Source organism: Saccoglossus kowalevskii, chromosome 15 (genome assembly GCF_978046115.1).
Source record: "Saccoglossus kowalevskii chromosome 15, keSacKowa6.1, whole genome shotgun sequence".
Taxonomy (NCBI): Eukaryota; Metazoa; Hemichordata; class Enteropneusta; family Harrimaniidae; genus Saccoglossus; species Saccoglossus kowalevskii.
This window is the reverse complement of record NC_140655.1, coordinates 1,668,725-1,681,753: the sequence shown is the minus strand read 5'-3', so window position 1 is coordinate 1,681,753 and position 13,029 is coordinate 1,668,725. Positions and strand designations below refer to the sequence as shown.

General features: G+C 41.3%; 1 protein-coding gene across 1 annotated transcript in view; it reads right to left on the bottom strand.

Moving 5' to 3' along the window:
* Window positions 1-1,225: 1,225 nt before the first annotated feature.
* Window positions 1,226-13,029, bottom strand: part of LOC100376163 (uncharacterized) — a 51,466-nt gene continuing 39,662 nt past the window's right edge. The window contains exons 3-5 of the mRNA XM_006816203.3: window positions 3,071-3,307; window positions 2,752-2,970; window positions 1,226-2,172 (exon numbers count right to left, since the gene is read on the bottom strand). Of these exons, the coding sequence (XP_006816266.1) occupies window positions 1,892-2,172; window positions 2,752-2,970; window positions 3,071-3,307 (737 nt within the window). The 3' untranslated portion in view covers window positions 1,226-1,891. The remainder of the gene's footprint in view (window positions 2,173-2,751; window positions 2,971-3,070; window positions 3,308-13,029) is intronic.

The window sequence follows — 13,029 nt, the reverse complement described above, 5'->3', positions numbered from 1 at the left end:
GGTGGGTTACCCAATGGTAGACATGGGTGGTGCGTTACCCAATGGTAGACATGGGAAGTGGGTTACCCAATGGTAGACATGGGAAGTGGGTTACCCAGTCGTAGACATGGGAAGTGGGTTACCCAGTGGTAGACATGGGAAGTGGGTTACCCAGTCGTAGACATGGGTGGTGCGTTACCCAATGGTAGACATGGGAAGTGGGTTACCCAGTCGTAGACATGGGAAGTGGGTTACCCAGTCGTAGACATGGGAAGTGGGTTACCCAGTCGTAGACATGGGAAGTGGGTTACCCAGTCGTAGACATGGGAAGTGGGTTACCCAGTCGTAGACATGGGTAGTGGGTTACCCAATGGTAGACATGGGTAGTGGGTTACCCAATGGTAGACATGGGTAGTGGGTTACCCAATGGTAGACATGGGTAGTGGGTTACCCAATGGTAGACATGGGTAGTGGGTTACCCAATGGTAGACATGGGTAGTGGGTTACCTAATGGTAGACATGGGTAGTGGGTTACCCATTCTGTAGACATGGGTAGTGGGTTACCCATTGGTAGACATGGGTAGTGGGTTACCCATTGGTAGACATGGGTAGTGGGTTACCCATTGGTAGACATGGGTAGTGGGTTACCCATTGGTAGACAGGTGCAGTGGATTAACTAATGGTAGATATGGGTAGTGGGTTACTCATTGGTGGACATGGGAAGTGTGTTACCCAGTGGTGGACATGTGCAGTGTGTTACCCAGTGGTGGACAGGTGCAGTGGGTTACCCAGTGGTGGACATTGGTAGTCGGTTACCCAATGGTGGACAGGTGCAGTGGGTTACCCATTGGTGGACAGGTGCCATGGGTTACCCAGTGGTGGACATGGGTAGTGGGTTGCCCAATGGTAGACATGGGTAGTATGTTACCCAGTGGTAGACAGGTGCAATGTGTTACCCAGTGGTGGACAGGTGCAGTGGGTTACCCAGTGGTCGACAGGTGCAGTGGGTTACCCAGTGGTCGACAGGTGCAGTGGGTTACCCAGTGGTCGACAGGTGCAGTGGGTTACCCAGTGGTCGACAGGTGCAGTGGGTTACCCAGTGGTCGACAGGTGCAGTGGGTTACCCAGTGGTCGACAGGTGCAGTGGGTTACCCAGTGGTCGACAGGTGCAGTGGGTTACCCAGTGGTCGACAGGTGCAGTGGGTTACCCAGTGGTCGACGGGTGCAGTGGGTTACCCAGTGGTCGACAGGTGCAGTGGGTTACCCAGTGGTGGACATGGGTAGTGGGTTACCCAATGGTAGACATGGGTAGTGTGTTACCTAAATGTAGACATGGGTAGTGTGTTACCTAAATGTAGACATGGGTAGTGTGTTACCTAAATGTAGACATAGGTAGTGTGTTACCTAAATGTAGACATGGGTAGTGTGTTACCTAAATGTAGACATGGGTAGTGTGTTACCTAAATGTAGACATGGGTTGTGGGTTACCCAGTGGTGGACATGGGTAGTGGGTTACCCAGTGGTGGACAGATGCAGTGGGTTACCCAGTGGTGGACAGGTGCAGTGGGTTACCCAGTGGTGAACATGGGTAGTGTGTTACCCAAAGGTAGACATGGGTAGTGTGTTACCCAAAGGTAGACATGGGTAGTGATTTTTAAAGGGAATTGTACAATATCATGGTATAACAATATTTATAAAATAAATGAAATCCCTATTGACGAAAGGAGTGAAACCTCATTCAATACTGCTGAATTTTTGTAGTAAAAATTTAATAAATTTGAAGGTGAATAATTTGTTTTCCAATTTTTTTTTTATCACAAGCATTTCTCAGCTTATCTTCTAAAATTTTTATAAGGAAATTTAAAATATAACAAATTGATTCAAAAACAATAATGACAGAATGACAAGTTTCTCAACTTTGGACATTATGCTCAGTTGTTGAAGACAAGAGTGCTTCACCTGCTCCTTCTTTATTTAACTTCTGCCACTGAGGAATTTCGTTGCGCTTCTGCTTCAGTCGTTGTCTTTCTTCCACTTGTTTCTTTCTTTGGTACAACACAACAATGAGCACAAGCATGAAAAGACAACCAGCGCCTAAGATGGCAGCTGCAAGTCCCGACCCACTACTGGTAGTATTTTCATGACCAATAGATTGTGGAATTTCTTGCACATTAAACAACGTCTCATCATGTGCTGTAACAGAAAAGTTGAAAACATAAGGAACTGAACACAGTTGTGAAAGTAATCCTGAGATGCATTTTAGCATCATTAGATTTTAATCTTTTCACCACAAATTCACAAAATAGTCTTTTTTTATAAAAAAAATACCACTTTTTTTGAGTAAATGCCGAAAATCGACTAAAATTTTGTCCGTTAGCTCCAAAATTAGGGCTCATTTCCAGAAATAGTGAAGAACATACGGGAAAAGTGCAGGAAAATTTGGGTGAAAAAGTCTGAAAAGGTTAACTTTCATCAATGGTTTTTTTGCTAAATATCTAAATTATTAAATTAAGCACAAATTTTGTTACTGGGTTTTAATTTAGCTGTCAGAAAATAGTAAAAACCAAATCACACAGCAAATAATTAAGCCAAATAGAGTACCTTCTTTTGTATTTAGGCATTATTTATACTTCAACCAACCTACTAACTAGCAGTTACTAGCAACCATTTACTTAAATCCTAACACCCTCGTCACTAGCAACCCATTTACTTAAATCCTAATATCCTAGTTACTAGCAACCATTTACTTAAATCCTAGTTACTGATGCTTACAGTTACGAGGTTCATGTGGTCTTTCTGCAGGATCTTTTTCATTTGTCGTCACCGAGTCTCTATGGTGACGATTTGTCTCCTCATCAAGTGGCAAATCTTCTTCAAAGTAGTCTTTAAGTTCACCATTAAGAAGGTTGGCATCAAAAAGGGACTCAGATTTGCTTTTAGTTTTCATAATTTCATTCATTGCAGTCACTGATTTTACAGTAGTAGTTTTAACTGAAAGAAAAACAATTAACATTGCCATCAATCAGACTTTCCTATTGGCTGCAGATTAATTAATCAAATAATATGAAAAAGCACATATTTTTGTAATTACCTTGGTTCTGTAAAGCTGCATACATCAGTGTATTCACCTTGGGTGGCAGGACATGTGATTTTGGTGTTGTGACATCAGTAACACAGACGGTGTCTTTGAAACGACTACCAAGTTGAAGTGTTGTCAGACCTTTCTCATGACAATTAGTCAATAGTTTGCATGTCTGTATGGCAGATAACTCCTCAGAATATGTGCCTTCCTTACAACGCTCACATACTGTATTCAACAACCTGCTTCCTGTGTGTACAAATTACATTGATTCAATAACACTCTTACAAATTAATTGTAGAAAACATACAAATGTAGATTATAAGATAGCATAATATGATAGAATTTTCACAAGTAATGCAGTGCACCCAGCAGCTTTATTTTATCAAGTGAAAATACAGCACTGATACACTGCAAAAACAATTACCAGTAGACATACATGTTACTGTACTTGCAAAATATCAAGTTGATCAGTTAAATCACTCACAAATACACAATATTCAGGGATGAGAATGAGAATTTTCAGCTGAAAGTAAAGTAGCCGGGGTCCGAACCTTCACCCCAGTTAGGTTGTAAAATCTGAAAACAAATTTTAGCCCACTGTTTCCATGGCAACAGCCAAAAATACCTTCGCGGCAATTATTTCACCCTACAATTCTAGTATTAAAATGCACGGACATACAGCTCATTCTACTCAGCTTGAGTGTGGGCAAACATTTACTGTATATTTTCATTACAGAGAAAATTGACCTCAAAGTTTGGGAAACTTCACCAGAAACGGCTTTTAACTCCTCTGTGATTTATTTGGCTTGACTGATTTTGTTGATACTCACAACTGCCATGATAGCAGCTGATTTTTGAATACTTTCGCCCCAAATTCATTACCTCCTACCAGTCTTGTAATAGCAGTGTTCAAATGATCATGCTTTTTACTTTGGCTACGTTGGGCACTGGTAAGGAATCACCGGCGCCTACATTGTTACACTGTATCGACATAATCCCAACGCAACTTTGAACTCTGAATGAACTGTAAATGCTGCCTTCATTCTAGAAAATACTATCGCAAAACGGTTGGAAATAATAAATGAAACAGCAGAATACGTCCTAGTAATAAAGTAAAGTGACTTCTAAAAGACTGAATGTGCGTTTTTTTTGTTGTTTTTTTATATTTAAGTTAATTTTATTTTTTTCAAAACAACAAATACACAGACAAGAAAAGAAAAAGAATAAAAGAAAAAAGCTTTACACACTAACCGGTTCACCACCAAGTGACATTGTCTTATGGTGCAAAATTGGCCCATTTTTCTAGAAACAAAAACGTGATGTTTCTTCTTATGGAAATCATATTTTCTATCTTTCTTATATAACTAATTTCAGCTTTAATGGCAACAAAGGATGGTAATTCTTTCTTCATTTTGCTTGTATAGATGCATTTTTTAAAGATTATAATTAAATGGTTCAAAAGGTGCAAAAAACTTTCATCACCTAAGAGAATCTGTTTTGCTGAAAGTGGCCGGGGGCACTGCAAAAGTTGACCCCATTGATCATAAAACCTTGTCCAAATATCTTGCACCACATGACAGTCACGAAAGAGATGAATCAGAGTTTCACTAAAGTTATGGCAAAATGTACACATGTCAGAAATAACTAAAGGTGATTGAAAGTGATATAGCATAGCATTTGTGTACAGGATGCTATGGTTTAATTTCCATTGAAATTCACAAAGAGCACTGCAAACTGTAACAAGAAATGGCATTGAATAGAAAAAATCCCATCCAGTTTCTACCCCCAACCCCTGAATGTTTTTTTCTGCAAACTTCGTATACAGGCTTGTTCAGTTACCACTTTATTTTTCTTCCCGATTCGCACGGTCAAAGTCACTTTCTTGTCAAGCCATGGCCCTGGGCCATGCCCAACGAAATTTTTTCCTAATGTTTTTATCGATCTCTCACACAGCTGACCTGTTGTCTTTTAACCAATTTCACCATTATCGCTGCATGAATCTTGTAAATAACGATCCAACGCAGCTAACAATCAAAGAAAGCTTAGAAAGAACTCCCGTGTGCTGAGCGTATTGGAGACACATTAAAAATTAATTCAAAATTACTTGAACTTGAGATATTGATGGAAATGCAGAAAACTAATTATGCAAATAAGGTAACTAATATGAACACATTTAAGTGTAAAACTAATAAGGTCTGCGCAATGTAAAAGTAATAAGATCTGCGTAATGTAATATCTATGTACCAAGTTTCATTGAAATGTGATTAGAACCAAAAAATTATTAATTATTGTGCTAATTAAGAGAATTAATATGAACAGATTTTAACCCAAAATTAATCAGGCTGTCTATTGTCCTAGAGCATTTATGTACCAAGTTTTATTCAAATGTGATGATCAATACTTGAGATATCAGTATTAATTAATTAATTATGTTAATTAGGTGATTAAGAAGCATAAATATTTACCAAAACTAATATGGTGTATAGTCCTACACATGTAGGTTCATTGAAATGTGATGAGCACTCTTTAAAAGTTTCATTAAAATTTTTAAAACTAGCGCCGAAGGCGCATATTAGTTTTTATGTTTATATAAGAGATTGCATACTTACCTTTGGTTAATGAAATTTTAATTTCATAAACAAATGGGATAATTGCCAATTATCATATATACTGTTTAAATAAAATCGAAATAACAGTGGATAGCTCCCGTAGGGGGCGTCCTTCCCCTGTCATCTGATTTGCATACTTCCAGATCTTTTTGACCACGATATTGATTCGTAGCTATTTATCTGGGGTGGTTTTGGGTGGGAAGGTAAGTATGCAATCTCTTATATAAACATAAAAACTAATATGCGCCTTCGGCGCTAGTTTTAAAAGTTTATTACAGAGTATTGCATACTAACCCCTTTGGTTAATGAAATTTTAATTTCATAAACAAATGGGACAGATTACCAGAGAATATCTCTTGGCAGATAAATACTACCCCACCTGATTATGGAATTGAAAAAATTCCATCCCCCTAACTGTATAACTCCCGCTAACTGAATAATTCTTGCAGTTGCGGGAAGTTACATGCCCTATTGTTTCGTTACAACTTGGCCTGTCACTAGGTAGCCTAACGAGTATAGGCCCTGTGACTCGGCCGCTAGGTCTTTCAGGTAATAAAGAGAGAAAAGTGTTGCTAGTTTTCCAGGACCCGGCTGCTAGCACCTGGGCTAAAGAAGCTCCGCTAGCAAATGCCAGTGTATTACCTATGCCTCTTAAGTCATGCATCTTGGCAGTGACTTTGCCTGCCTCTGTGCTCAAATACTTATCACTATAAGCGTGGTAAATTGTCTCTTTTACCCATCTCGCTAACGTGAATTTCGACGCCACTGAGCTTTGTTTACCTTTTTGGTAACAAATGAACATCGACCTTTGACCCTTTCTGACCCCGGAAGTACGTTTCTTATAATAAGCTAGCGCACGTACCGGACAAAGAATTCTGTCTTGTTTTTCATTGGAAATATTGCTCAGTGCCGGGATAACGATCGGAGTCGCCGTCTCGTGCAGTTTCTGATTTTTTCCTCTGAATTTTACTGATGTCATTAAAATCGCTTTATCGGGATAAAACACCGTAAAATTGTCTTCAAATGACAGAGCGTGTATTTCGCTAACTCGCCTCCCTGAAGCGAGTGCTAGCAGAAAAACAGCTATTTTCGTCCAGTCCTGTAGTGACGCCAATTCCTTCGGTTCGTATGGGAATTGTCGTAGCGCTTCAAGGACTACTGACAAGCTCCATGCAGGTGCTTTGTACCTCTCAATGGGGCCCGCCTGTGTAATAAAGCCCTTGAACAGATCGGAGATTGTCGGGTCATCCGAAATGTTTTTGCCTAGGCTTAGTTTGAGTACAGAGTTGATCGCCGATTTATAGTTTTCTACTGTCCCCGGTTTCAACTTTTTTTCGTTGATCAAATAAGAAAAAAACTCCGCTACTTGGGGCAAAGAGGAATAGAGTGGATGTATATCCCCTGCAAGACACCAATTACAAAATTTTTCCCAGTGGTATTGATACAATCCATTTGAGGAATCCCTAAGCCCAGCCGTCGTTGTTTGCGACACTTGGCTTGAAAACCCTTGCGCAATTCTAAATTGCTGGATAGTTTCCACACGTGAAGTTGGTACAGCTCCGGGTTGGTTGGTGTATAACCGCCGGGTTGTGTCAACGTGATTTCTTGTGGCAGGCTTCTCGGATGGTCCGTTAGCAGAGACAGCAGTAACGGAAATCAAGTCTGAGACGGCCAGTTCGGTGCCACTAGAATCATGTGCGAGTTCTCCGATTGTTCCAGTTTTTGTAACGTTCGGTGGATCAATGGAAATGGTGGGAATGCGTAACTGAACATTCCGCCCCACTCCATCTGAAGTGCGTCCCACGTCAGTGACTGTTTGTCCGGATAACGCGTCACAAAAACGGGACGTTTTTTGTTTTCCGGTGTTGCAAACAGATCTACCTGGGGTTCCCCCCACATGTCGAACACTAGGTTTACTGCCGTCTGTGACAGCTCCCATTCTGTGTCGTCGTAGGGTTTCCCCCGGGATAGCGAGTCCGCTACACCGTTTTGAACTCCCGGTATATGTTTGCACATCAGCTCGACTTTGTTTTGTGCACACCACTTTAGCACTGCTACAGCATGGTCATTTAACGACTGTGATTTCGTTCCCCCTTCCTTGTTGAGGTAAGCTACTACAGTCTGATTGTGGGATCTTATTAACACGGCCCGGTTTTTTACCGCTTTTTTGAAGGATTGCAGGGAGAACTGCACCGCTAGCATTTCCAGCCGGTTTATGTGAAATTTCCTTTGTTTTTCGTTCCACTGACCGTGTGCAATCCCGTCCATGCAGTGCCCTCCCCAGCCCGTCATGGATGCGTCCGTCACCAACGTTACTGTCGGCTTCGCCTTGTCCATAGGAATCCCGGCTGTGAGGTTCTTGAGGTTGCCCCACCACGGAAGTGATTCCAGAAAGGCCGGTGTGAACAGTACCGGTTTTTCGTATTTTATCCCGTCCTTTGATAGTCGCATTTTTAACTGTGCGTCTAACACTAGGCGTTGGATCGGTCTGGACTGTAGTGCCGCTCTCGGTACTAAGCCCCTCATCGAAGTTAACATCCCCACTAGTCGCATTACCTGGCGTAGTGTGGCTTGTTTTTGTTTTAGAAGTGATTGTATCATTTTTTGTACATTGTCGATTCTGTGCTGGGCTGGTCGGATCATGCCTTTCTCCGCATCCAGTTCCATGCCCAGAAAGACTATTTTCTGCGTCGGTATTAATTCTGATTTTTCCATATTTATCAGAAAACCTAGCTTTAGCAGTAGACTGACAGTCCGCTCGGTTGATTGACAAATCAGGTTCCGATTTTGACTTTTTATCAGCCAGTCGTCTAAGTAGGGGTTGACGTCTGCTGCGTTCTTGTGCAGTAACGCCACCACTGTGCGTAGAACTTTTGTAAACAGAAGTGGGGCTGACGTCAGGCCGAAAGGTAGGACGGTGTACTGATACGTTACACCGTTCACCACGAATCGTAACAAGCGCCTGCTTTCTGTGTGTATTGGTATGTGCAGGTAAGCGTCGGTCAAGTCGAGGGACGTCATCCAGTCCCCTTTTTGAATTGACGCTATCACTAGTGCCGGAGTTAACATTTTGAACGTTTCTTTCTTCACAATTTTGTTCAACTCCTTTAAATCCAGCACCAGCCTGTACCCACCGTTGGATTTCTTGACGGGAAATAACCTCGAGATGAAAGAATTTTTCGGGTTTTGTACCCGCTGAATTACCTTTTTTTCGAGTAGTATTTCCACGCTTTCTTTCAGTATTGTTGACTGAGTAGAGCCCGGTTTCCCCGAAATACATGTTCTTTTTTCGCATTTCGGTTCTTTTATCAACGGTATTCGATACCCGTGTGTTATTATCGATATCACATACGGATCGTTTATCGTTTCTTTCCACCGGGGAATACATTTCTGCAGACACAGTGCCACCGGCGTCGAGGGACTCACCAACCCTCGGTCGCTTGTGGCGGTATACATTGACATCGCCGATTTCTCCATTTCCCCCTGGAGTGAATGCGGCGTTATATCCCCGTTTAACGTCCTTCCCCCCCTTTTTTTTCCAACCTGGAGGGGAGTAGGGACTCTGCCTTACGGGTTTCTGTTTTTTCATCGGTCGATGCGTCATTCTCCCTAGGTCCACGCATTCGGCCGGTTGTTTGTTTATACGGTCGCCCACCGACCTGAGGTGCGGCCGACCGTGTTTTTGTTGTGCACGATTGAGTTCCCGCCATCCTGGGCACTGAACAAAATCGCTTAATGCACGATGTTTTGCACGACTTGGTTCCCGCCGACCTGGGCACTGAACCGAATCGTTTAATGCAAGTGGTATATGTGTAAGGGGATCTGTGGTTTGATTTGTTTGACAAAAATACTCGGAGACTTGAGTAATATTTGACATGTTTAATCGCACCTTGTTTTGATACATTACCATATTTGCTGACGTATAGTCAGGAAGACTTTTTAGTGTTACCAGTCTGTTTCGAGAATTGTTTATTCTGTCGCTGCTGGTCTCCACTTTTTCCTTTTGCCTGATTCGGGTTTGCCTTTGCGTTTCCCTTGGGCTGACCCGTAGTAGCTTGGTTAACTGGCTTCGCCTTGGTCGCGATGCTCTGCTTGTTATTAGCGGCTTGCTTGGCTTTAAAGGCGCCTTCGATCATCACACGGTTAACTTTTGCTGCTGCTTTCTCATCCAACTTAGAATTCACAGCGCTGAGTTTTCCGTCGAATAATTTGGTCCCTCTGAAATCGATCGTCGCCAATTCGTTCTTGATTTCAGCGTTGGCGGCTGTCTTTAGCATAGCGGACCAAACTGCTGCACGGCGAGAGTGTTGAATAGTCGCTCGTAACTGGAGATGACTCTGTATTATGTCAGCGTCGACGACGTTAGTAGCGACCAACAGCGGCTCTAATGTGCTAAACAGTTCATCCTTGGTGATGTTGCCTGTTTTGAATTTCGCTAACTGAATTTGTGTAGACAAACCGATCGAGAAACGTGGGGCGTCCGCCATCGGTGGAATAGGTAGAGGTAAGATTTTCTTGACCATAACCGCACCTTTTGTGATAGCATCGGAGCGGATTTTGAATTCGGGGTCCTCCTTGTCGGTACCACTCGCTGTTGTGGTTTTCGACGAGCCGGCCTCCCCCACGTTGCTTGTAGCATCTTCAGTAGAAAAAATCATGCCTGCCTCAGCCAGTGCGTCTTCAACATTTTCTCGCACCACTGTTGTGTAGGATTTTTTCTTTTCCGCCTGGAGAGCGCTGACACTCCATGCTTTTGGTGGTACCTCTTCGTCTACTGGGTTTTCCAAAACTTTAATTTTTCTGGTCAGTAGATCCACCTTGTTCTGTAAATGAGCTATAACACTTTGCTCATTGTCAGTCTCCTTTGGACGTTTTTGGCTGGGTTCGTCTGCCAATAGTTCGTCCTCAGCGTTGGTAGGTACCGATGAAACCGAAGACTCCTCCAAATGACGTTTTTTTGGATTTCTTCTTTCCTGATTTTCCCGTTGACTTGCGTAGGCGGGAATCCCAGTTCCAAGTTTCTATCGGCCAGGCGAAGCAAACACCGCAGTTGATGTGCCCATTACATTTTCTGCCACATGGAATGCAAATACGGTGATCATCGTAAGTGAGCATCGATATATGGCACTCTTCACACTTTCGTCCGAAAGTGTTTGAATCCGAAGTGCTGGGATGAACGGTGTTCAACTCTCCGGTATCCATATTTTCCGCCATCTTGAAACTGAAGGCGGGCTTTTGAGTTTTGTTACTAAAACTACAATTTTTTACTCAAGGTGACTAAGTACGAAGTTCTTGATGTCCACAAGAGCTTCCTGACACACTAATAGTTCGGTGGCTGTGTTGATGGGTGGTAACAATGTATTTCCACCGCAAAAACAATGATATTTTGGCAAGCCCAAATTTCAACCGTGAATCAATCTCGTGGTTAAAAATGGAAGTATGCAAATCAGATGACAGGGGAAGGACGCCCCCTACGGGAGCTATCCACTGTTATTTCGATTTTATTTAACCAGTATATATGATAATTGGCAATTATCCCATTTGTTTATGAAATTAAAATTTCATTAACCAAAGGGGTTAGTATGCAATACTCTATAATAAACTCAATGAGTGGTTCTTAAGACAAATTAACCAGTGTTCTCCCCAGACTCTAAGCCAAGCATTGCGCCTAATTTACATAACAATACATCTTATTTGCATAATTTTGTTTGCATAATAATTAGTTTCCCCAACAAACATTATAACTGAAATAAAGAAGAGATACATATCTCATATATTTTTTATCATTTACATTCATTGTGTTTTATGTGTGCATCAAGTCAAATAAAGTTTGAAATAGAACAGGAAAGAAATGGAAATACTTATAGCCAGTCAGTAAATATATTGTTTATCCGTGGAGGTAACTGGTTCATCATTATTTTGTGTACAAGTAGTCAGTTTTAGTGCCAATGTTACTGTCTGTTACTGAATTTGTTTGTTAAATTTGTAAAATCTGTATGAAGAAATTAATAAATCAATAATGACATTTTTTTTCTACAATGGCATTTCAAAACTAAAGTCAGTGATTTTTCATTGATCTATCTATTATTTGTGTAACGCTACGATCACCGTAACATTGTCAGCTGACGGCATTGCGTTGAACGGGTATTCACCGCTGCTGTTGCGATCATCGGCCCCTGACTTTTTGTTTAAAAATACACAAACTTAGAATGTTTGCTTAATTAAAATGATTCATTGATGATTAACTTAGAAATTACATCAAAATCGCCAACGAAATGTTGTTTTTAAACATCGCGGAAAAACATGCACTCTGCACCGCCATCTTTGTTACCTCAATCAAAATTTCCGTTGTAACCCAGCATGCATCGGTTGTGATGTCACTATATGCGTTACGTCGCCTTAGGGTGGCGTTCCTCGGTAATGACGCACTATGAATGAGGTATTTCTAGAGGTCAGGGTTCGTTTTTTCCTCGTCCGTCTCGTCTGCAGTTGAATAATTTTTACTTCGATTTATTTACAGTTTGTTTTTTTTCAGATGCGACTTAATTTCACTTGTTTTTTTTAATTCTTGGTAATTAGTGTCACTGGCGATGAAGTAGTAAAAACGCAATTAATCGCAGTGCAGCAACTCGGGATAGAACATCCCGACGCAATGGGCAAATTATTACTACCGTAGTATTTTGGGGTTTGCCAGCTCCGCACCCTTGATAGACTTGGTAACTTCTTGTAGACTTCCGTTTTTATCACTGTTTTTGTAAGGCTAACTATGTACAAAGGCGGGATTACCTTTCGATCAATACATGTTATTGTTTTAAAGATGTGCTAGACGAGGCTGACACTTGTAAACAATACAACGTGAATAAGCATCGCGAGCAGGATTTCAAGGATCGCGGGCGAAACAAAAGCGACGCGGCTGTTTGTCTAAGCGACGCGGGCCCGCAGTGCTTGAAAGGCCTGGGGAGAACACTGTTAACTAATTAAGCAAATTAGTAGTTAATATGCACAATAATTTATCCTAAAATTAATCAAGTCTCTGCATAGTCCTAGAAGATCTATGTCGCAAGTCTCATTGAAATGTGATGATTAGTACTTGAGATATCAGGTGAAGGGCTGAAAATTAACTAATTATGCTAATAAGGTGATTAATATGCACAAATATTTCTCCAAAAACTAATTAGATCTCTGCACAGTCCTCAAGTAACTATGTACCATGTTTCATTGAAATGTGTTCATTACTACTTGAAATATCAATAGCTGAAAATTAATTAATTATGCAAATTAGGCAATTAATATGTACTGATATTACCCTAAAAACTATCTGTGCAGTCTCATATGACATCTATGTACCAAGTTTTATTG